This window comes from Theobroma umbraticum, unplaced genomic scaffold, assembly GCF_002168275.2.
Source record: "Theobroma umbraticum cultivar Fairchild unplaced genomic scaffold, ASM216827v3 scaffold_44.0, whole genome shotgun sequence".
NCBI classification, from domain to species: Eukaryota; Viridiplantae; Streptophyta; class Magnoliopsida; order Malvales; family Malvaceae; genus Theobroma; species Theobroma umbraticum.
This window is the reverse complement of record NW_018397255.1, coordinates 3,150,766-3,174,917: the sequence shown is the minus strand read 5'-3', so window position 1 is coordinate 3,174,917 and position 24,152 is coordinate 3,150,766. Positions and strand designations below refer to the sequence as shown.

At 33.5% G+C, this 24,152-nt stretch overlaps 2 protein-coding genes, 1 non-coding gene and 1 pseudogene across 4 annotated transcripts in view; all 4 read left to right on the top strand.

Moving 5' to 3' along the window:
* The first annotated feature begins 1,865 nt into the window (after positions 1 to 1,865).
* TRNAR-UCU (transfer RNA arginine (anticodon UCU)) lies at positions 1,866 to 1,938 on the top strand. Its single transcript has one exon. It is a non-coding gene; the product is annotated as a tRNA-Arg (tRNA).
* A 3,671-nt stretch (positions 1,939 to 5,609) lies between these two features.
* Positions 5,610 to 6,521, top strand: LOC110409647 (uncharacterized). The gene has a single exon (XM_021419074.1). It carries the CDS (start codon positions 5,893 to 5,895, stop codon positions 6,364 to 6,366), a length of 474 nt encoding a protein of 157 aa, XP_021274749.1. The 5' UTR covers positions 5,610 to 5,892; the 3' UTR covers positions 6,367 to 6,521.
* Positions 6,522 to 10,468: 3,947 nt separating this feature from the next.
* Positions 10,469 to 14,350, top strand: LOC110409059 (serine carboxypeptidase-like 7; annotated as a pseudogene). Its single transcript, XR_016350741.1, has 14 exons — positions 10,469 to 10,818; positions 11,019 to 11,153; positions 11,316 to 11,392; positions 11,494 to 11,616; positions 12,260 to 12,362; positions 12,449 to 12,484; positions 12,605 to 12,706; positions 12,865 to 12,951; positions 13,068 to 13,223; positions 13,312 to 13,383; positions 13,459 to 13,577; positions 13,655 to 13,768; positions 13,891 to 13,931; positions 14,017 to 14,350. The product of XR_016350741.1 is annotated as a serine carboxypeptidase-like 7 (transcript).
* Positions 14,351 to 16,714: 2,364 nt separating this feature from the next.
* The window catches only part of LOC110409548 (serine carboxypeptidase-like 17), an 8,991-nt gene continuing 1,553 nt past the window's right edge, over positions 16,715 to 24,152 (top strand). The window contains exons 1-7 of the mRNA XM_089782408.1: positions 16,715 to 17,137; positions 17,335 to 17,471; positions 17,633 to 17,709; positions 17,807 to 17,929; positions 23,765 to 23,867; positions 23,953 to 23,990; positions 24,103 to 24,152. The exon at positions 24,103 to 24,152 is cut by the window's right edge and continues 52 nt beyond it. Coding sequence (XP_089638534.1) covers positions 16,884 to 17,137; positions 17,335 to 17,471; positions 17,633 to 17,709; positions 17,807 to 17,929; positions 23,765 to 23,867; positions 23,953 to 23,990; positions 24,103 to 24,152 — 782 coding nt within the window. The 5' untranslated portion in view covers positions 16,715 to 16,883. The remainder of the gene's footprint in view (positions 17,138 to 17,334; positions 17,472 to 17,632; positions 17,710 to 17,806; positions 17,930 to 23,764; positions 23,868 to 23,952; positions 23,991 to 24,102) is intronic.

Genomic DNA, 24,152 nt, shown 5'->3' with positions numbered 1-24,152 from the left:
CTTTTATAAATGTGTGTCAATGCATGAGAAGATCTTAATCATAGCTCAATGGTTTTAAGTTAATGATGATTTTAAATTAATTTAGGTTAGTGATTTAAAATGTTGAAGAAACGTCGCCTCATTGTTGTTACCCACTTGATTTAACAAAATATCATAGTCTAAGGTTTAACTGATTTTATCATGTTTGTCATAAAAAAAAAAGAATGGATAACTAAAGTAATCAATTTCAATTTAACTAATCCAACTATAGTTGATGCTAGCTATAAACAAAACTAGGTAAAGCGAAAAGTGTAACTTAATTTAATTTAAACATACTCAAAATTTCTACTTAGAAAAGATGTAGGAACTTCTTTGATCAATTTGAACTTCACATGAAAAGTCAGACCACATTCAATTGTAAATTAAATATTATTTATAAATATCTTTCATAAGGATTTTGTTAACCAAATGCCTTTAACACTTGTTAAAGTTGGTTAAGATATTATTTATAATAATAATCTTAAAATAAGCATTGTAGAAAATTAATATGATAAAATTCAATGTATGAAGAGAAATATATTATAACGATATATAGTCCAGAATTTGAATCCTTCCTCATCTACTTGCAATAAAAAATATTGCTATCTAGTATATATATATATATTATATTGTAATTGCTTGTCATAAGTTTTTTCTTTCTTGAAATAGAGATTTAGTTATATATCTTGCTTCAAATTTATTACGAAAGACAAAAATAACTTAAAATCAAGTGACAAAAGGAGCGTGATTGTTAAAAAAATAAATAAATTCGAATTATAATATTTTTCATGGTGCCAAAAAATTAATTATCATAATCGGGAATAACAATTAGTAGTAACAAATAGGAAACATACATACAAAAGCGAGAGCAGCCCATGGAATAATGGAATATGCCCATCAACATCCTTGAATCCAAGCCCGAGTACTAACTCTTTCCATATCATCAACACCGGTCCAATATTTACTTTTGGGCTGTTTGATTGCGGATTAGTTTGCAAATGGAGCCTGGTAGGTATTAGTAGTAATTTTGAAGTGTCCATGGATCAAGGAGGTGCTCAAAAAAGTGCTTTTCAATAAAAAGAAATATTAATGAAATGTAATTCTTAGGAAAAAGTTTGAATATTTAGTTTAATGATAAGTATAAGTATCTTTTTATTCAACGAATTTTTAAAATATATTTGATTTCTTTGTTTATTTGAGAGAAGTGGAGATTTAAATTTAATTTTTTTAAATAATATATATATATATATATTTATTTATTAAGCTAAATATTCAAGTACAAACTTAGCTGAATTCTAAATGTAATATTATTCAAAGGTATTATAGTTAGGATACTATTTAACTAAGATAAATATGAGTATACATTGAAGGGGAAAGTTTCAAGCTAATAAATATAGGAGGTGATAAACCCATGAACTTATAACCAACCTGTAATATGGCTCTTGAACTGAAATTTTGTTTAATTACCTTACGTTGTAAACAACAATGATGATATCTGTCTAGCTATAAAACACATAATTGCAATGCTAGATTGGAAAGTGTTCTAGTTGAAATTTAGACACAAGTGTTTTAGTTGGCACATGCAGAGCATGTGTTTAGTTTTTAGTTTCTAGTTTCAGACAGGCACGCAGTTTCCTCGCCAAATAGATTTCTTTGACACACCTAAAGCATGCATTCCAATTCAATTAACGTGAAGCTATTTTGTCGGCTGCAGCGATGGTCTATGATGTCCTATGGTTGGCAAACTCCCCTACCAAGCCAACAAAACAAAGTTTTACTAATGGATAATACGATAAAGGATATAATGACGGCTTAGAACTATAAATGATTTTTAGTTGCATCAGCAAGCACCCATGGCCTAATGGATAAGGCGCCTGACTTCTAATCAGGCGATTGTGGGTTCGAGTCCCACTGGGTGTGCATGCTTTGGTCTCTGATCCCACACCCATTGTAAGTCTTTTTTTTTTTTTTGAGCTTAATTGCACTTATCCTATAATCATCGAGTAGACAGACTGCCCCAGCCAAAAACAATAACATCTCTGATCCCGCATCCATTGGAAAGTCCTGCTTGGGACAGGCCGGGGAATCAGCACCCTGTTCTTACTCTATACATTGACTTTCACGAGTCAAGTCCAGACACTGACAATGCATGGGAACAGGCTGGGATTAATCACCATCAGTTCACATTCTAGCCATGACTATGAACCCAATGTATGTAGGCTGTAGCTAACAAATTTTCAGGCGATAGACTTGTTTAAGATATCATCTTCTGTCAATGTACAGCTTTCCTTTTTGAACATGATGGCAGTCAGAGCCAGTAAACCATTTTGTACAAAATGGCCTGTAGAATGGGGATTAAATCAATGAAACCAAAGTTGACAGAAATCCGGGTTTGCAGCAGGCCTATCACCACAAGAAAAGGTTATCCACAAATGTCAGGCTTTTGATTTGAGGGTAAGAGCTGATCCTTAGCAGTTGAACTACTACAAGTTTTCAATTCCAGTCAATTTTCATGGAGCTTCTTATTTTTAATTAATAAACCTTCCTGCTTCAAACAAGCTACTAATCATAACAAGAATTAATTGAACAAAATCTTTAGTGTTCAGTTGAATTCCAAAGCCATAATGTTCAGAATTAATTATCAAAACCAGTCAGGGCTTTGCAAATTGGTAAACAGCCCTGACCCTTCTGTACTCTATGAAGTTAGTCCCATTTGGAGGTTTGAAGTTTGCTACACTGCCTCACTGCTCCCTTAAATTGATAATATTAGGGATGCAAAGCCACCTAATTAGCATTACTAATAACAAAGTCAACTCTCTTTGTTCGACAGAATCCATGAAGTTGGTTAATTAAAGTGATTCAAGTGGATCATATAATTAGAAATTGATTTGAAAAATTCTTTTGGTGTCGTTTGACATGGTAGACAATTAATTAAAAAAAATCTAAATTACATTAAAAAAATGTTAATTCATGTTCAGGTGGCTAATGAACAAATTGATGAATTTGAATCAATGTTTCAAAAGCTCAGTAATTTTATTCATCAAAAAATAAGATTATGTTCCCTAAGAAGTAAGAAAAGAAAAACAAACATTCTAAATTGATACAAGTTAAAGCAATGGGGCATGCCATAATTATCTAGTACAAGTTACTTAATGATTCTTATCCATATAGTGACACAAATTCACTTGGTAATATATTCATTTAAACTATCAAGTTTGAATGTTCTAAAATATTTCTTTAACGAAATTGCATATGATAATGTAACTTTATACAACAGAAAATCTGAAATATCGAATTCAAAGTCAAGCAAAATGATGAGATAGATCATCTAATTTTGGCATGCATTTCTTAACCATATAAAGTTGAAGTCATAGTAAGAAGATGTATTCAAGCTTCATTTCATCTCTTTAGAGTTTTAGGCCTCCACCAAAAAAAGTCAAAGTTACAATGCCAACTCGGTCAGCAAGCCTTGTATAGGATGACTCATTTCTCAAATCTTATATTACTAATTTTCATCCCCTTAAAAGTTGACTTTGTTTTTTTTTTGTTTTGTGCCTTGTTATACCATAGATATCAGATTTCATTAGTTGATTATATTTATAAGATATGCATATAAATTGTATAAATATTCAACTGAGATATCTTATATGATTTGAATCCGTAAACAAAGACATAAAAAAAAATATCATACAATTTTAAAAGGAAAGATTTAATATTTTACATTTGGTTGATTCAAGATGTCATTTTAAAGATTAAATATTACAGTGATAATTGTGTGTTTGCTTATCTGATTTTCATTATATTCTAAAGTTTAATAAAATATATAAAATGATTACGCTTCTCAAAACCCATTTTTGCTTTGAAACTTTGACTCAAAATTATACATTCATGAACTTTTTGCTCTTTAAGAAAAAAAATAAAATAATGATAAGTGCAAAGTAATTAACTAATTTTCAATTCATATAATTAATAATGTCATTCACATCTAGTTAGGTTGCACGCGTGGGACCTCCTTAACTAGAACGAGATTAGCTTATTTTTTTTAATTATTGTTGTGAGTAGCTTCACTTTGATCAATCGTATTATAATAAAAGTTTCTAGCAAAAATAAATAAGAAAAAAGATTATCATAAAATGAACAAGCTAGTCTGCTAATGTGGGATTGACTTGATATAAGCAGACAATAATTATTAGTATTTGGTTATTGAAATAATTAATTAATTAACTTGAGCAAGGTACATGTTAGCAGACCAAGATAATAAGAACCTTGATTTTTTTTTTTTGGGTCAGATCATGGGAAATTGTTGTACATCATATTAATATTCTTTTCGAAATCTTGCAATCTCTTTCAGAATCTTATAAAGAATATGTTTTTCCCTTTGTTTTTTTCTCCTAATCAGCCTATGGAAATTGAAGGTCATTTTCATGTGATTAAAAACAAAACATCTTTATACTAAATGTGGATCAATTCTAGGAAATTATAAAATACAAGTAATAAAATAGGGCATGGACGTAAGCATAACATTTCTCATTATTGGTAGAATATGTAGTTTATTGGTGCGTGGTTCAAGTGGTAAATTAATTAATTGTTTTACATATCTGTTGAATACTAAATTAATTGCTTGAAATTTAAATATTCTCATCCCAATACGCATGATACTAAAAGAAAGAGAACTAAGTAAAAATTAAATAAAAACAATATATATTATTTTTTTCTTTTGATTCCTTGTATAAGCAAGAATTGAATCTAATGAAGTCATAGAAAAAGTAACTTGGGTAAGTGTTTTTTTTATTTATATTTGATCCATTGTAAGTGTATATATCGTATTTAAAAAATATATTAAAAATTATGAATATTTATTTTTTCAGACTTCTCAACTTTTAAATTTATTTATTAATGAGATGACAATATTTATTTCATTAATAGCGTATAAAATCTATACATTAATAATATATCAGATATCCTAATGTTCTTCTTAATAATTAGGGTGACAACTTTAATGGCAATAATAATTTCTTTTGTTGCTTAAAAATTAAAACATTCTTTGGATATACACCATCATTATTGCAATAGGTTGTAAATGTTAAATTTGTGCAAATTATAGCAAGTTAAAATGAATTTAAAAACCAAAAAAAAAATTAAAAACAAAACCATAGTAAATAATGTTTGAATCTATCAAGCTAGCTAGCTCATTCCTTGACCAGTTAAGCTTCAGAGTGTTGATCACTGACTAAAACTATATAATATTTCTTTATTTTTAGCGTGTTGGTTTAAAGTAGAATTCAATATTATTTCATAGTGGCGTTGACAACTCACCCAATCTAATTAAAATGGACAAAATTTGAGTACAAGAAAGGGAGAGATAATTATTCAATATTGAAATGAATTATTGACTTAAGTCCTTGTTTTTAAAGTTTTGAACCGGACGACTCTTTCAATTTTTCAGCTAATAATTTTATCTCAGTTAAAAAAAAAAAAGGGGAAGTAGTGTAGCAGATTGGATTTTATCTTATGTCTTGTTCTACCTTGTTTGAATTGTGAAACATACCTTCGGCATTGCCTTGACAAAGTCCATAAAATGCATACAATATTTCATCCCCTGAACTGTTCGTTGGAAGCTCCCAAGTAATCCTTTTTATATGCAAGGAACAGCCAAATCGCTTTCATGCAATTTTTAAAGGATTGGCCCTCCTCTGCAATTATAGTGCTCTAGCCCCTTCTTTATAATCCATCTTAATCGACCCTCTTTTAATCGTCAAAAGTATAGCTTCCAAACAATCTAATTCTGCTACTACTACTCTCCGTCTGAGGATCTTTAACGCTATTGTTTCTTAGCCTTTTCTGTTGTTTTCTTGATTTGCCCAAAGCAGCAACATGAGCAAGAAAGCCAGCAAAGAAAGCAAACTAAGCAGATATCTGAAGGCACCCCTCAGGATTCTGATCAAGGCCAGGGATTTCTACATAAAAAGCATGACAGAGTACTCGGACAGGATCAATTATGGCACCGTCATGGGTTGCCCTACAGGCCAAGTCAATACTCTGCCTAGGAGCTATAGCGTCAGCTCGGCGAAATCGAGCAACGGTGACAATGACTTGAGGGAGCTTATCAAGGCTGCTTCCACAAGGAGTTTGGGCAACAAGGTTCAGTTGGACCTACTTCGGAGACAAGAGGCAAGGCAGTCTCCGGTAACTGGAGCAAACAATGTGCCTAGAAGTCGCAGTGTTGGGATTGGGAGGATTGATGAAGACAAGCCTTGTGACTTTGAAGAGGATATCAAGGTCAAGACTGATGCTTTCCCAAGGAGCAGGAGTTACGCTGTTACAAAGAGAAACGGTGCTTTTTTCTAAATGAAATTTGTAGGGAATCTGCAGAAGGGATATCCCATGTTTCTTTATTTTTTGTCGATCCTTACCATAGCACATCTGGTTTTGGCTGGTGTTTGTGTTTGAGACTTTACATGTTATGTACTGTATTAATTGTTGATAGAGCTAGAGGTTGTTCATATACTTGATTAATGATGTTTGGAGTGAAGGATAGCGTGCCAGAAAATCCAATGTCTTTCTTAACATGATTTTCAAGAAATGTGTATGTTTCAATCTTGTTCTGTTCTTTCATGGGTAAATCGGGATTTTGAAGCTTTTGATTGGGATTTGGAGTTGAAGGTTCTTGCCTCCGACTTTCCCTTAAACTTCAACTCAAATTCCGATTTTCATGCTGCCAAGCAGGTAAGGGAATCTCTCCCTTCTGGGAGCATTTTATCTCTAATCAAATTAAACGAGATACTTATCGTGAAGCCCCATAATGGAACTATAGAGTTAAAACAAGATTCGCTCTATTCTTTTTCTTTCTTAATATTCTCCAAGCAAAAGATGGCACTATTAGATGCAATGCGGCCTGCGATTTACCTTTGACTAAAACTTTCCCTTGTCCATAGGAAAAAAGCTAGGCAGCGTTGTGCCGTGACTAGATGAGATAAGCCAGGGAGACGCTAACGAGAAGCTATATTAATTTCTGCCTTCTTTGCCGGGGCAAGCAAACAGTGTTCAAATTCAAAGCAGGCCACAAGCCTGACGTGATTTCCCATCACATAACTAAGCTAGAAATAGTCACAACCGTCCAATAATGTCCCCCCTCTTCACAAAAAAGTAGGTGAAAAGAAAAAAAAGAAATGCAAGCTCCAACCTTGAGAAAAGCGTATTCATGAATTGGACCAAGAGAGAAGATGGTGTGAACAAGGAAAATCAATGTCCAATGGGGTGTCTTTACATCTGGTTGGTAGGGCATCGTTCTTACAATTATTTCCATGTTGGGCATTGTCAATTTGCCGATTATATGGTGCCTCAATCCTTTTTTAGATTTGATGTACCTATTCATGGATTACACCTCAAAAGCTAGATTGAAGAATATTTATATCATTGAGTGATTATGGTGTTTAAGCCATAATGGTGTGAAAACAATTAGTAATTCTAGTAGAACAACAGCATAGTCCATATTTCTATCTTTTCAGATAAGATAGGCCTTGGCCTATTTGTTTGGAATCCCTCTCTATCTGATAACAAACTGGATTCAACACTTCTTAAATGCATTTGGGCTGCAGTTGGGGAAATGAGCTAAACCCCTTGAAGCCGAAAAAGCCGGTGTGGGCAGCAGAAGTAGCACCTCGGACTCAAAATTTCCTGGAAAATGGCCAGATCACATTGAATGCAGTGGAGAATTTAAAATTTTGAATGGAAAGTGATTAAAAGGTGATTATATAAGATTATTGATCAAGTCAGAATAAAAAATTAATTATTTTTTAAATAAAATTAAAATATAACATAAAATTTTATTTACAATTTGAATATAATTTTTCAACTTCATCAATATAAATAGAGATAAAATAAAAAAAATATTAAATGTTCACATTAGGCATTTCTCAACTATTTTTATACTTTTAAATTTATCAATAACTAAATCCGTATCAATGATTATAGTAATCACTTTGTTAATTAATTTAAAAATGTAAGATAAGATTATTGAAAATTTTTAAATATTTTAATTACATTCTTTTTTTGAAAGTTAGATGTATTTCATTCAATAGGGAAATCCTTGAAAATCAAAAGAGTGACTTTTGAGAATTAGCCAGACATCAAGAGTTTGCAAAAAGAGATATTACATTTTTATTTAGTTTTTCATGTCAACATGTGACATATTACACAAGTGCTCAGATCGAATTAACAAATTGTAAAAAAAATCAAAATAAAAAATTATACTATTTAGGCAGTTAAGTAATCCATCTTTTACTTCACAAGACCATAACATATTATATACAATAATACAAAATATTTTAGTAATATTATGTTAAAAAAATAAATAGATTTTAAGAAAAGTACATATTGTATAGATACTTGAATCAATAGATTGTAAGAAAAATCAAAATAAAAAATTATACTCAAGCAATATATCTTTTACTAAGGAAATGTTAAAAAAAAAAAGGGTTTTTAGGAAAAGAACATATTACATAAATGCTCAAACTGAATTAATAGATTGTAAGAAAAATCAAAGTAAAAAATTATACTCATTAAGCAATTAAGCAATGTATCTTTTACTAAGGACAGTCAGTTTTCTCTATACTATAATAAAAAGAGAAAATAATTTCAAAATTTGGGTTTACTCTATAAGGATAAAAGAAAAATAATTTAAAATTTAAAATTGAGCAATGCATAATTTGGGCCTAGAAGGAATTGAATCTAAGTTTTCAAAATTTAATTTAAATGACTTACCATTATACCAAGCCAAGTCATTTGACTTGAATAAAGATGGCAACTTTGTATATTTATAATTTTATACCAATAAAAACAAAAATAAAAAATAAAAACTGCCTCCACCACTGATTCAATGGTCTGCCCTACAAAGTTTGGAATTGGACATAAAGAAATGTTTGGTGAGTAAAGTTGTTATCCCGTAATTTGCCATACGAAAGAGAGTCCTACTTTCTTTTGTTAAAGTAGCCAAAAGCCTGAAGCATTCAGTGGTTTCTAGATCACCTTGCAAGCCTTCAAATTACCTGGATCACATCTTGATTCTCAAGATTTCCTAGCTAGCCATTAGACTTAAAATGAGAACATACAAGCTAAGCAGAAGCTTTAAGTTTCACAAATCAGTTTAGACAAAAGCTTTAGATTACCTTAAAAAGTCATAATTGCATCTTTTTCGTTCTCCCAAACATCTTTTTGGGCCATATTCATCCCCCAAAAAGAAAGAAATTTGAAGTAGCTATCCAGTTAAAAAAAGAGAAAAGAAAAAAGGCTCTTGGACTGTAGGTTTGAGCAGAAAAAATGCCATGGTAGGATAACTGGAGCTTCGTTCCCAAAAAATTCAGCAGCAAGACCCAAAGAGGTAAAGGACAACTGAAACTTGACGTTGCAACCTCTCCCACCGTCATGGGGTGGGGTGTGTAACCATTTGGGCAAAGACTTGTGTTCATATTAACTTTCTCCCATGCCTAGTGGTGAATTACAGGCGAGGGGGAGAGAGAGAATTTGAGGAGAACAACTAGAGTTGAGCCTTCGATGACGCGATCAACAAAATCTGGATGCATTCATTGTTTTCTCAAGGCCTTTGTTAATGTAATTTGGGCCTCCTTCCCCTCCTGGACACATTGTCCCCCTCGAAAGAGGAAGGGGAGAAAAACAGAATAAAGATAGTAATTGGTAATATCTAAATGGCTTCGTTCTATTTAAATAGGATTACAATACATTACAAACGAGCTTGAGTACGGTACAAATGGTTGTTTTGAGATATTCACTAGTCAAAATTTATTATAGATAATGAATTTTTAATATTTATATTATTTTTTAAATGTATATTATTTATAATTGACGTATTATTTTTTTTAATTTATACATTATCTAACTTTAAAATTTATTTTGAATTTATTAATTTAATTTTGATTAATAAAATATATAAAAATGATTAAATTTTATTGTTATTATGAATTTGGAACCAATCAAGTTTTGTAGTGAATACCCAAGTCATTTTTAATTAAATAAATAGATTTAAATTTTAATTAGATTCTAATAAGATATTATTAACTGGATTCATATATGAGGTGAATTTTAAATCTTATAATCAGATTCATGCGTGAATACTTCAATACTTACCAGATGTCATTTATTGAAAAAATACATAGGACTTTAATATAAAGACTTCATCACGTACATGAACGAATACTGTCGGCTAAATTAACTCTTTGGCGGGGTAACAGTACGGATGGCTAAACTGAGCAAGAAATAACATCACCGTCTGAAAGAGGGAAATATACATAGTAATAAATAAAGACACGTGTAAAACAAGTTTAAAGGCTGAATAACGTTGATCGCTTTCTACATTGACACCTTTATCGTTTCTCTTATCTGCACCACCAACCAAATGGAGGGACAAAAAGCATTATTGAGTTACAATTATCACTTTGGTAGTCACATTATGTTACTAACATTTTGTTGAAAGGATTATTAAAGAAGAAACATCATTCCAAGCACCAGAAGCTGAAGTCCCGTATCAGCTATGAAAACCGATGGTCAACTCTTACTTTCTGACTTCAAATCTTTTCGAAAGTCCGAAGCTCCTATTTCAACTCTAGTTAATATGGCGGTAGAAGCTCTTGATCCGAAGCTACCAAGGACGTTTTCAAAATATTTCCATTTGGTATGCTTTTACATCGTCTTCGTTACGATTTGCTCCAGGCCTGCACTTTCCTTTTCAACAATCAAGTCTCTTCCTGGATTTTCTGCTTCACTTCCCTTCAAGCTTGACACTGGGTGAGTTTCTCAAACACTCATGTTAATTTGTTTTTCTTTTACTACTTATACTATGCTTTTCTTCTTTTTGGATTATTAGTGATTGTAGTGTAATAAAGATGTGGAAGGATGTAGGTTTGATCAATTATACTCCCCTAGCATTGGAATACTACTAGTATATATAACGATCATGTAATCACCGGTTAGTTGATGTGTCTCAGATACATAGGGGTGGGAGATGCGGAGTTTTTCTTCCATTTTATTGAATCAGAAAGGAATCCAGCAGAGGATCCTCTCTTGCTGTGGATCTCTGGAGGCCCTGGCTGCTCTTCTCTCTGGGCTCTTATTGGAAATTGGTAGTTTCTGATTGTTTATTTCTGCAATTCCATGTCAAGGAGTTATACATTTGGGTTTTTCAATCTGTCGGACTTACAAACTTACAGGCTCATTTCCACCCCAGTGGAATCTGCACTAAAGTGTAAAATATTATTAACTTGTACCTGGTATCATTTAATCAGGCCCCTTGCAATTTAACATGGTCGAGTACAATGGCAGCTTACCAACGTTTGTTCTGAACCCTTACTCATGGACAAAGGTGAAATCATTTAGTTACGACTATAATAACCCTATGAGCATGTGGTTTATAGCTTCCACTTACTGATATTTGGTTTCTGAACGTTCTTGTTAACGTGCTAGATTGCAAGCATAATCTTCCTAGATGCGCCTGTTGGCACGGGATTTTCGTATTCAAGAACCTTGCAAGGTTTCAAAACGGGGGATAAAAAACATGCTGACGATAGCTACAAGTTTTTGGAAAAGGTCAAAAGTACTTTTGTTTTTTTTGAAAAGCGTATTTTGTTCTTCTTGTATCAGTTTCTACTGTGACAAATTTTTAATTTGATTGACAAAAGACTTTAGTGACAGGTAAAGACACGTTTTAACTGCGTTTAATATTTATTGCTAGTGTCTCTTGAGCATATGAAGATACCGTATGTAGTGTGCTTATTGCAGAAACATCAATAGGTTTATCAACTTAAAAGAAAAATTTTTCTCCATTAGTAGTTTCTTCTTTTGGCTGAAGTGTATGCAGGGGTAAATTTCACTTGCAATCGCTACCTTTTATTTCAATTTCAGTTTAGTACACAACTTTTGAATTATTTTATTTAGAGTCCTAAGTTTTTAAAATAGTCTTATTTTAGTTTTCTTGACAAACTATTCCGTTAAAATTGATGTAATGACAAAGTTGCAGCATGCCATGTGGATATTCCCTTAGCATTTCAAAATATTTTCAATTATTAATGGAATAATGTAACAAAAAGACTAAATTGAACCACTTTAAAAGGTTAAGCATCTAAATGGAGCAATTTAGAGATTAAGAATTAAAGTGGAATTAGAATAAAAAATTTAAAAGCCGTGGATGTAACTTAGCTGTGTACTCAGTGTATGATTTTTGTGTGTTCAGTGGTTGGACAGTCATCCCAAGTTCATCACAAATCCATTCTATGTTGGCGGTGACTCGTACTCTGGGATGATTGTTCCCATAATTGCTCAAGCAATATCAGATGGTAACTATGTGTTCATCCCCTTTAAACTTGTGGTTTATATGTTGTTCATCAAGAGGCCAATGACCAGATTACTCATGCTGCTTCAGGTATTGAGGACGGGCGTTCCAGCAATCAATCTCAAAGTAAGTGCTCTAATATCAAATTCTCGATGATTATGCTGACTTCCTTCCTCTTCACAAATATCTTCTATGATATGGAGTCTTGGTTCCAGAATGCTGTAACAATTTCAGCAATGGTTGCAGGGTTATTTGCTTGGTAATCCTCGAACAGATTCGAAATTTGATGACAACTCAAAGATTCCATTTTATCATCGTGTGGCACTTATCTCCAATGAACTTTACAAGGTCTTTGGACAAAACCCTTCTTCTAGTGCTTCTGATATAACATTAATCATTAATGGATGACCAAAACTATGTTGAAACTTCCAGTTATCTAATCTCTTAATTGTAAGTGATTCTTCAAGGAAATTATATATATGTGCGGTGGTGAGCATTTTTTGCAGTCAGCCAAAAGGAATTGCAAGGAAGAATTCGTGGAAGTGGACATTAGCAATGTAGGTTGTGCAAAAGATCTTCAAGCTATCTCAGAGGTAGCAAAGCAACTGAACCTGTTTCTTTTTTTTTTTTTTTCTGTTCTAATTTCCTTCTAAATAATTTCCTGAAATATTTCTGTGTGTTGACTAGCTTAACAACTTTGTCCTTTTAGTGCACTGTACACATAAACCAACCACACATCCTGGAGCCTCAGTGCCCTTCTGACTCCAATCCATTGAATACTTTGGGCAATAATCGGAAATATTTCCTGGAAGCACATGAAGACTACCTGCGTGTGGCCACTGAATTCCCTCAATTCGGATGTCGCGTAAATGTCTTCCACTTGCTATCTCTCTTATCATAAATTTACGTAAATTAGTTTAGATAATTGAGCGATTGATTAAACCATGCTACAGAACTACAATAGATACCTTTGCAAGGTTTGGGCAAATGACATCAGTGTCCAGAAAGCACTCTATGTCAGACAGGTAAGGACAGAAGCTTAACGCCAAGCAAGGAAGTAACCAAGTTAGATTAATATAATCTTGACATTTGACTATCAGGGGACAGTCGGAGAGTGGGTAAGATGTAACCACAGCTTACCGTATGACAAAGATGTTGAGAGTGCTGTAGGCTATCATCAATATCTCAATACAAAAGGTTACAGAGCTCTAATATACAGGTTTTTTTCTAACGTACTCTGTCCTTTTTTATTTCCCTTTTGATGCGAGTGGGTGCTGACTATAAATTTCTTTATAGTGGTGATCATGACGCAAAGATTTCGTACGTCGGAACCGAAGCATGGATTAAGTCCCTGAATTTGTCGATTGTTGATGATTGGAGGCCATGGTTTGTTGATGGTCAAGTTGGAGGGTAAGCCTAATGACTGTAATCAGATTTTGTTTCCCATGTAGCCTCAATTCTATGTGCTGTAGAGGAGAATCTAATTCTTTTTTGTTCTTTGTGATGCTTTGCTTCTTAATATCTTTGTGTAGATACTCAAGAGAATGTGAAAACAACTTCACATTTGCAACTGCAAGGCAAGAGTGCCCGTGTTTCTGATAATATTATTTATTGCTTAGTCTATTTGAAGAAAACAATTTGTAATAGAGTTTGGCTTTTGCAGGGAGGGGGCCACACAGCTCCAGAGTACAAGCCTAAGGAATGCTTTGCCATGTTCAAGAGATGGATTTCCCAGGAACGTGTGTGATCAACTGCTAGTTCCTATTTAGTCTTGAAGAGCTGTAAACCTCATGCATATGGCAATGATTTTTCCAATTAAGCTATGCACTATATTTTTGCCTTTTTGGGCCAATGTGATCATTGAAGTGGAAAAATGATAAAAGAATGTTTTCCTTCCTGGAGCTTTTATCTGTAATCTAATTAAACACTATACATCTTGTGAAGTCCCATAATGGAACTATTAGGTAAGTTGACAATATCTGTTCTATTTTTCATTCTTTCTTAATATTCCCCAAGCAGGTGTAGAAGCAAAACATGGCATTATTAAATGTAGTATGGTTCTTCAATGGCTGTGAGTTACCTTTTACTCAAAGTTTCCATATTCCTCAGCAAATAATCTAGGCAGATATGTGTTTTGACTAAGATGAGATAAGTAAAGAAGACCCTGACGATGAATTACGTTAATTCTACCTCCTTTGTCAGGGCAAGCAAACAATTTTCAAATTCAAAGCAGACAGCGACCCTGATGTGATTTCCCATCATATAACTCCGCTGGAAATAGTCACAACCGTCCGATAATGTCCCCTTCTTCAAAAAAAAGTAGGTTGAAAAAAAGGGGGAAACGCAACCAACCTTGAGCGATTTCATCAATATTTCATGAATAGAAAGGAAGAGATAAGTGTATTCATTAATTGGCCCAAAGAGAGAAGGTGGTGTGAACGAGGAAATCAATATCCAATGGGGTGTCTTTACATCGTCCTTATTTATTTCCATGTTGGGCATTTTTAATTTGCTGATAATTTATTATATAGTGCCTGAATTCCCTTTTTTCTTCTTTAAATATTTGATATACCTATCCATGGATTACCCCTCAAAAGCTGGACTGAAGGATCTTTATATCATAGAGTGGTTATGGTGTTTAAGCCATGAAGAGTGTGAAAACAATTAATAAATCTAGTAGAACCATTAGCATAGTCCGTGTTTCTAACTTTTCAGATAAGATAGGTCTAGGCCTATTTGTTTGGAATCCCTCTCTAACTGATAACAAACTGGATTCAACACTTTTAAAAGAATCTGCGTTGCAGTAGGGGAAATTAGCTAAATATATCATCACCTGAAACAAGAAAAAGTCGCTATGGGTGGCAAAATTAGCTCCTTGGAGTCAAAATGTCCTGGAAAATGGCTTGCCCAAATTGAATGGTCTGCCCAACAAAGTTTGGAATTGGATATAAAGAAATGATCGGTGAGTAAAGTTGATAAATCCTACCTTAATTTGCCTTATGAAAGAGAGTCTAACTTTCTTTTGTTGAAGTAGATAATCACAAGTTCGCTTTCGATCGTTTCTAGAGTATCATGTTGACATTGCACGCCTTCATATTACCTGGGTAACATCTTTATTCTCAAAATTTCCTAGCTAGCCATTAGACTTAACAAGAAAACATACCAGCCAAGCAGAAGCTGTACGTTTTAGGAATTAGGGTTTAGACAGAAGGTTTAGATACCATAAAAAGTCATAATTGCTTTCTTTTCTTTCTCCCGTTTCTTCCTTTCATGATGATCCCTCAACATCAACTACTTGCAGCACAGCCTGAAAGTGGAGTGGAACGTAATATTCATCCACAAAAAGAAAGAAATTTGAAGTTAAACTATCTGGTTGAAAAATGGAAACAAGGCTCTTGGGCTATGGGTTTGGGCAGAAAAAATATCATGGTAGGATAATTCTAGGTTGTTGTTCCCAAAAATTCACCTTCCCAAGAGGTGAAGGGCAACTGACACCTGACATGCAACCCACCCAACTCTTATGGGGTGGATGTCTAAACATTGGGCCGAAGGGCTTGTGGTCATTATGAGCATCCTCCCATGCCTGGTGCTGAATACAGACGAGGGACGGGAAGTGAATTTTGGGAGTACAACTAGAATTGGGCCTTCGATGGTGTGATCAACAGCATCTGGATTCATTATCTGTTCTCTCGAGGTCTTGTTAATGTCAAAGAGATCGAGGAGATCGAGGAGAAAAAGACTACACATGACATTGCCAACCAAATTTGCTCAATGCCACTAACGGTACGGTAAACTAAGTGAGAGCAAGCAATGACACCACTTTCCGTAAAAGCAAAATACATACTAAATATAAAGACAATTGTATGATAAGAATTGTATGATCTGTTTGGAACTTTTGGCTTTACTTTCTGAGGACAGAAATGAAGAAGGTTGGATTGTTCAGAGAAAAGTGAAGGAAACGATTTTTTACTGGCAGTGGCGTATTTTTAGTAGGGAAACTAAAAAAGAAGAGAAGAACAATTTGTTATTCTACCAATTGAATCCAAAAATCATATTATCTAATTATTATAAGCTTTATAACTGAAGATACAAGACAAGATTTTTAGAAAAAAAATGAATACCATTGTAAACAAGTAGCATTATCTCTCCCAAGCTTTATAACATGAACGAATATTGTCGACTAAATTAACTCTTTAGCGGGGTAACAGTACGGACCGCTAAACTGAGCAAGAAATAACATCACCGTCTGAATTAGGGAAATATACATAGTAATAAATAAAGACACGTGTAAAACAAGTTTAAAGGCTGAATAACATTGATCGCTTTCTGCATTGACACCTTTATCGTTTCTCTTATCTGCACCACCAACCAAATGGAGGGACAAAAAGGCTTTCCGGACTATGCTGCATTATTGAGTTACAATTATCACTTTGCTAGTCATATTATGTTACTAACATTTTGTTGAAAGGATTATTAAAGAAGAAACATCATTCCAAGCACCAGAAGATGAAGTCCCGTATCAGCTATGAAAACTGATGGTCAACTCTTACTTTCTGACTTCAAATCTTTTCGAAAGTCCGAAGCTCCTATTTCAACTCTAGTTAATATGGCGGTCGAACCTCTTGATCCGAAGCTACCAAGGACGTTTTCAAAATATTTCCATTTGGTATGCTTTTACATCGTCTTCGTTACGATTTGCTCCAGGCCTGCACTTTCCTTTTCAACAATCACGTCTCTTCCTGGATTTTCTGCTTCACTTCCCTTCAAGCTTGAAACTGGGTGAGTTTCTCAAACACTCATGTTAATTTGTTTTTCTTTTACTACTTATACTATGCTTTTCTTTTTTTTGGATTATTAGTGATTGTAGTGCAATAAAGATGTGGAAGGATGTAGGTTTGATCAATTATACTCCCTAGCATTGGAATAGTACTAGTATAACAATCATGTCATCACCGGTTAGTTGATGTGTGTCTCAGATACATAGCGGTGGGAGATGTGGAGTTTTTCTTCTATTTTATTGAATCAGAAAGGGATCCAGCAGAGGATCCTGTCTTTCTGTGGCTCAATGGAGGCCCTGGCTGCTCTGCTCTCTCGGGACTCTTTTTTGAAATAGGTAGTTTCTGATTGTTTATTTCTGCAATACAATGTCAAGGAGTTATACACTTGGTTTCTTCAATCTGTCGGATTTACTAACAATCAAGCTCATTTCCACCCCAGTGGAGCCTGCACTACTAAGTAACAATTTTAACTTAGTATATGGTATTTTTTAATTAGGCCCCTTGCAATTTAACATGGTCGAGTACAATGGCAGCTTACCGACTTTTGCCCTCAACCCTTACTCATGGACAAAGGTGAAATCATTTATGACTATAACAGCTCTATAAGCATCTGGTGTGCAGCTTCCACTTACTGATATTTGATTTCTGAACATCTTTGATAACTGCATAGGTTGCAAGCATAATCTTCCTAGATGCACCTGTTGGCACAGGATTTTCTTATTCAAGGACTTCGCAGGGTTTCAAGACTGGGGATAAAAAATATGCAGATGATGGGTATAATTTTCTGAGGAAGGTAAAGGCACAGTTTAACTGCATTTAATGTTAATTGCTGATATCTCTTGGACATGAACATACCACGTATAATGTGCTTATCGCGTAAACATCAATAAGTTTATCAACTTTTAAAAAAAAAATTGTCTCCAACAACACTTTTTCTTTTGGGTCATGTGCACTAAATTTCACCTATAATCCTAACTTTTATTCCACCTTCACTTTAGTTTTAATTTTTGAATTATTTCAGCTTTCTTGGTGAAATTTGAGAGAAGAAATGGATCCAATGCTTTGGAAGCTTCAGCTTTCATTATTAAAATGATGAATACAAGTAACAGAGTATTAATACTCTGATTCTCAACTATCTAAGCTAAACAACCAATCCAAAAAAAAAAAAACAAAAACAGAAGAAAGGTTTCAAGTTTGTTATCCTTTAACTAACTAATATTTACAACTTATTAAATGGTAACAGTAAAGACAGTAACAAGTATATAACAAAATTATTTACAATTTGTTTTTCTAATAAGCACATGTGAGAGCTACGCGCTTTCTTCTTTATTCCTTTGTTCAGTCTTTCAACTTGGAATTCAGCAATCTCTTTTCTTGATCTTCAATCAGCTCCCTACGAGGTTGGTACTCCCCCTCAAGAGGCATGTGTATGTTATTAACATGTATCTTGCCAAGTAATTTATAAAATTGTTTTGGCTGTAAAGCCCTAGTGAACAAATTTGCAATTTGATCATCTATTGAGACCCGGGTTGGTTCAATCACCTTTCCAAGCACCTTCTCCTTTATAAAATGACAATCAATTTTTATATGTTTGTTGCGCTCATGAAAGATTGGATTTTTACAAATATATATTGCTGATTGATTGTCACAATAGAGTCTCACTGGTGTGTCTTGATTGATTCTAAAATATGTCAAAAGGTTTTTTAACCAAATCACCTCACAGGTTGTGGATGCCATTGCCCTATACTTAGCCTCAATCAAACTCCTTACTACTACCTGTGTGCTACTGCTTGATGTTCTTTAGTAGGATTGTCCATGAATTGAAACAATGTGTGGACTGCATATGATATATTCGGCCTTGTAAGAGTCAAGTACAAAAGCTTTCTTATTAACTGTCTATACCCTGTAGGATTAGCTCTTTTATCTGCTTCTGTTTTCTTTTTCAGTTTATGACTGTAGTTGATTGGAGTAGTTATTGGCTTTGCTCCAAGTAGACCAAACTCTTTCCAAAGATCTAATGTATACTTCCTCTGACAAAATGAAATACCTTCAATTAATCTTGCAACTTCCAATCCTAAAAAATATTTCATAACTCCAAGATCTTTAAGTTTGTATCTAGGACTTAAGTATACTTTAACATCACATATGGCTTCAATTGAAGCACTGCCTAACAATATGTCATCAACATAAACTAACAAGGCAACAAACTCACCTTTATTAGTGACCAAAGTAAACAAAGAATAATCAGACATTGATTGTTGGAATCCATACTCTAAAAATGTGATAGTAAACTTTGAGTTGCATTACCTTAAGGCTTGTTTGAGTCCATACAAGGACTTATGTAGCTTGCACACTAGCTTAATACCAGGTTTAGTATGCTGATGCTCCCCCTTAACAAAGAACCGTTGAGGTAATTGCATATACACTGTTTCTTCAAGATCACCATCGAGAAAGGCATTGTTGATGTCCAGTTGAGACAATTGTCATCCTTGTGATGCTACTAAAACGATAAACACTTTTAAGTGTGGATTGCTTAGCAACAGGACTAAATGTTTCTTGGTAATCAAAACCTATTCTCTAGTTATATCTTTTTGCAACCAAGCAAGCTTTGTATCTTTCCACATTGCCATCAACATTCATTTTAATCTTATACACCCATTTATAGCCAATAACATGAGAATTTGGAGGTAAAGGCACTATACTGCATGTACCATTTTCTTCCAAAGCTTTTAATTCAATAGTTATAGCATCCCTCCAATGAGAACAAGTGACAGCTTGATTATAGGATGTAGGTTCAGAAATGTGAGATAAAGCTATGGTAAAGGCTTTATGTTGATGAGACAGTTGATCAGTGGGCAAGTAGTCAATGATAGGATAAGCAGTAACACGATTCATGTGAGAAGGAATATTGACTTGATAGGCTTCTAAATACTTAGGAACAAGTTTAATTCTAGTACTTGTCCTAAGATTATGACTAGCATTTGAAGTATCTTGTGAAGCAGAGGAAACAAAATCTAAAACAGATTAATGAACAGGTGAATTGGATAAAGAGACATAAGTATCTGATGTAAAAGCAATATCAGAAGTTGATAAAAGTTGAGGCACAAGCAACTTAGTAGAAAATGAGGTAAGTGGAGTAGAATTAGAAAAATTGAAGTAAAAAAAAAATCAAGAGTAGGGTCATGCATACCAACTATTTAAAGAAAAGCAAAGGAGTTTATGTTATGTTTTGTATGTTAGAAAGGGAAAATTTGCTCATGGAAAATTTCATTCCTGGAAATGAGTACTTTGTTGGCATCAATATCATATACCTTAAGCCTTTTGTACCAAAAAAGTAGGCTATAAACACACACTTGCTAGCTCTTTTAGCAAATTTTTTTCTCTGACTTACTAAAGTTGAAACATAACATAAGCTACCAAAAACCCTAAAGTAATCATAACAAGGTGACTTATGATAAAGACATTCATATGGAGACTTGTTATGAAGAAGCTTAGATGGTGTCCTATTTATAATGTGGGCTGTAGTGAGCATTGCATCTCCATAGAACTTTTTTGGCAAACAAGACTGATGCAAAAGGGCCCTAGCTGCATTAAGAAGATGTTGATGCTTACGCTCAACAACACCGTTCTGTTGAAGTGTTTCAGTACATGACAATTGATGTATAATACCTGTGGAATTAAATAAATCAGAAAGTCTAAATTCCTTACCATTTTCTATTCTGATGCATTTAATAATGATTGATAACTGATTTTTACACATTTTTAACAAGGTTGCAAAAATAAGGCACAATGATAGAAACTTCAAATTTATTTCTCATCAAAAAAATCCAAGTAAAACGTGTAAAAGAATCTACTAAAGTGAGAAAATAATGATGACCATCAAGAGCTGGTATTGTATATGGTTCCCAGGTATCAGCATGAACAATTTCAAAGGTAGAATTTGTATTTTGAACATAAACACGAAAAGGCAATTTCTTTTGTTTTGCCAAAAGACATATATCACAAATCAAGCTATCTGAACAATGTATTTCAGGATGTTGTTGATGTAATACATTTATACTATTTGAAGTATATGACCAAGTCTAAAATGCCAAAGCTCAAATTGATTCTAAATTGTTTTACAACCATTAGCAAAAACAGTAGAAGGAAATTTCAAAATCTTATCAATACTAAAATTTGACAAATATAGATCATCTTGATTACCTTGTATGAAATATAGACCAAAAGATATTCTAGCAACCCCAATCACTCTCCAGGAGGTGAGCTCTTAAACAACATAGCACTCATCAATAAAAATGACACAGTTCTTCTTAAAGCTAGTTAGTTTACTCACTGAAACAAGATTGAATTGGAAAGAAGGTATAAACAACACATTGTGTAACACCAGCAAGGAAGTTAATTTGACAATTCTTATATGAGTGATGGTAGCTTGAACATTGTTAGGCAACTAAACAAAACAATTACCAATAGGGTAAGCAATACTAAAATTTTTCAAGGAACATGAAACATGATCATTTGCTCCAGTATCGATTATCCAAGAATTTGGTTTAACCATGATGCTATGAGTGTGATTGTTCTTAATGGAAGTGTTTTGAATTGTGTGAGAGCAAAAATGGTTAGAAATATACCTGCAATAGTAGAATTGACTAGTGAAGATTTAGTCTGTTGAGTGTTTAAAGAAATGCCACTGCCATGATTAGTGTCAGCATTGTTTTCATTGATGAGTGCCATTATCTTCTGAAGTTGATGCTTTATAGAAATTTGGGACATAGAATCAAGACCAATAAACTCCTCTTCTCGACTTGATTGAATCAGTGTCTTTATAGATGATGATGAACCAGCAAACACACTATTAATAGATGAAGTCTGTTTCTTAAAGCTTCCCTTGTCCTTATCCTTAGTGAATTTAAAGTCCTTTAGAAATCTTGTTAGACTAAAGCACTTCACCCTCAAATGACCTTTTTTACCACAGTGCCTACAAGTGACATCTAGTTTCCCTTTCTTCTTATTTTTAGTAGTCACTACCATTGCAAATGACTCAATCGTTCGACTAAACTGTAATAAAAGACTTTTTTGGTCCTCTTCTCACAAAACCAAGTTATACACCTTATTTAAGGTAGCAAAAGGCTCCATAGTAGTAACTTGAGTTCTTAAAGTAGAGTAAGTGTCATTAAGCTTATTAATAAACTTGAAAACCATGTCTTTCTTATATTGAATAAAATACTTTTTAAAGCATCTAGGATTACATTTCCCATACTCTCATTGTGGTATAAGTCTGTAATTCCTAAGCTCCTCCCAAATACCCTTAAGCTCAACGAAATAAGAATCCATAGATCTATTTCCTTGTGAATCAGTCCCAAGATTATATTGTAGATTACAAACCCTTGTATCGTCTGGTTGAGTAAAGTTCAACTTTAAGGTATTCCACACTTCAGCAGCAAAATTCATAAAAAAAAATGGTGGAAGCAATAGGAGGTGTAATCGATTCCAAAAGCCCGGCTAAATCAAGTTATTACAACGAATCCATGATCCAAATAGTGAATCAATAGTAATTGGCTTAGGTATAGTTCCATCTATGAATATAATTTTATTTCTAATTAATAAGGCAAGCATAAACGACTTACTCCAACCAACATAATTGCTAGAATTGAGTTTAAGAGTAATCACAATTGATCCATAGTGATCAGTATGATGTAAGTAATATGGAGATTGTGAATCCTCAATGACAAATGTGGAACTTTTCTGAGTTGTACTTTTCATTTCTCCAAAACAAAAGCTTAAAACTCTAAAAAAAAAAAAGACAAGGTTTACAAAAGAAAATCAACAAGAATCAACACAAATCAAGAATCAGATTTGAGTAACTAAAATTGCATATCAGCAAACCACTAATCACCACTCATCAATCATTCAATTAAGAAAGGATCAAGTACACATACCAAGAACCCTAATTCTTACTCTAATACCATGTAAAATTTGAGAGAAGAAATGGATCGAATGCCATGGAAGCTTCAGCTTTCGTTATTAAAATGATGAATACAAGAAACAGAGTATTTATACTCTTGGTTCCCGACTTATTAAGCTAAACAACCAATAAGACAAAAAAGAAAGGTTTCAAGTTAGTTATCCTTTAACTAACTAATATTTACAGCTTACTAAATGGTAACAGTAAAAACAGTAACAAATAAATAACTAAACTATTTACAATTTGCTTTCCTAATAAGTACATGTGAGACCCACATGCTTTCTTCTTCATTCCTTGGTTAAAGGCTTTCAACTTGGAATTCAGCAATCTGTTTTCTTGATCTTCAATCAGCTCCTCACCAGGCTGATGCTAATATTTAAAATAATTTTATTTTAGTTTTTTTGTGAAATTGTTTGGTTAAAGTTGACATATTATCAACATTGTAAAATATGTGACAAACCACGTCATCAATATTCTCCAAACGTTTCATTTTTTTTTTCAATTATTAATGGAACAATGTAAAGAAAGGACTAAAATGAAATCAAAGTTAAAGATCTAAGTGAAACAATATAGATATTAAATACTAAAATGGAACTACAATAAAAGGTTAATGACCATGGATAATATTTACTTGTGTACTCAGTGTATGATTTTTTGTGTGTTCAGTGGTTGCACAGCCATCCCAAGTTCATTACAAATCCACTCTATGTTGGCGGTGACTCGTACTCTGGGAGGATTGTTCCCATAATTGCTAAAGCAATATCAGATGGTAACTATGTGTTCATCCCCTTAAAACTTGCGGTCTATATGTTGTTTATCATGGGGCCAATTACAGGTTCCTCATGCCGCTTCAGGTATTGAAGACAGGAGCGTTCCAGCAATCAATCTCAAGGTACGTGCTCTAGTATCAAATTCTTGATGACTATGCTGACGTCTTCCAAATATCTTTTATGATATGGAGTCTTGGTTCCAGAATGCTACAAAATTTTCAGAAATGGTTGCAGGGTTATTTGCTTGGCAATCCTGGAACAGATTCGAAATTTGATGACAACTC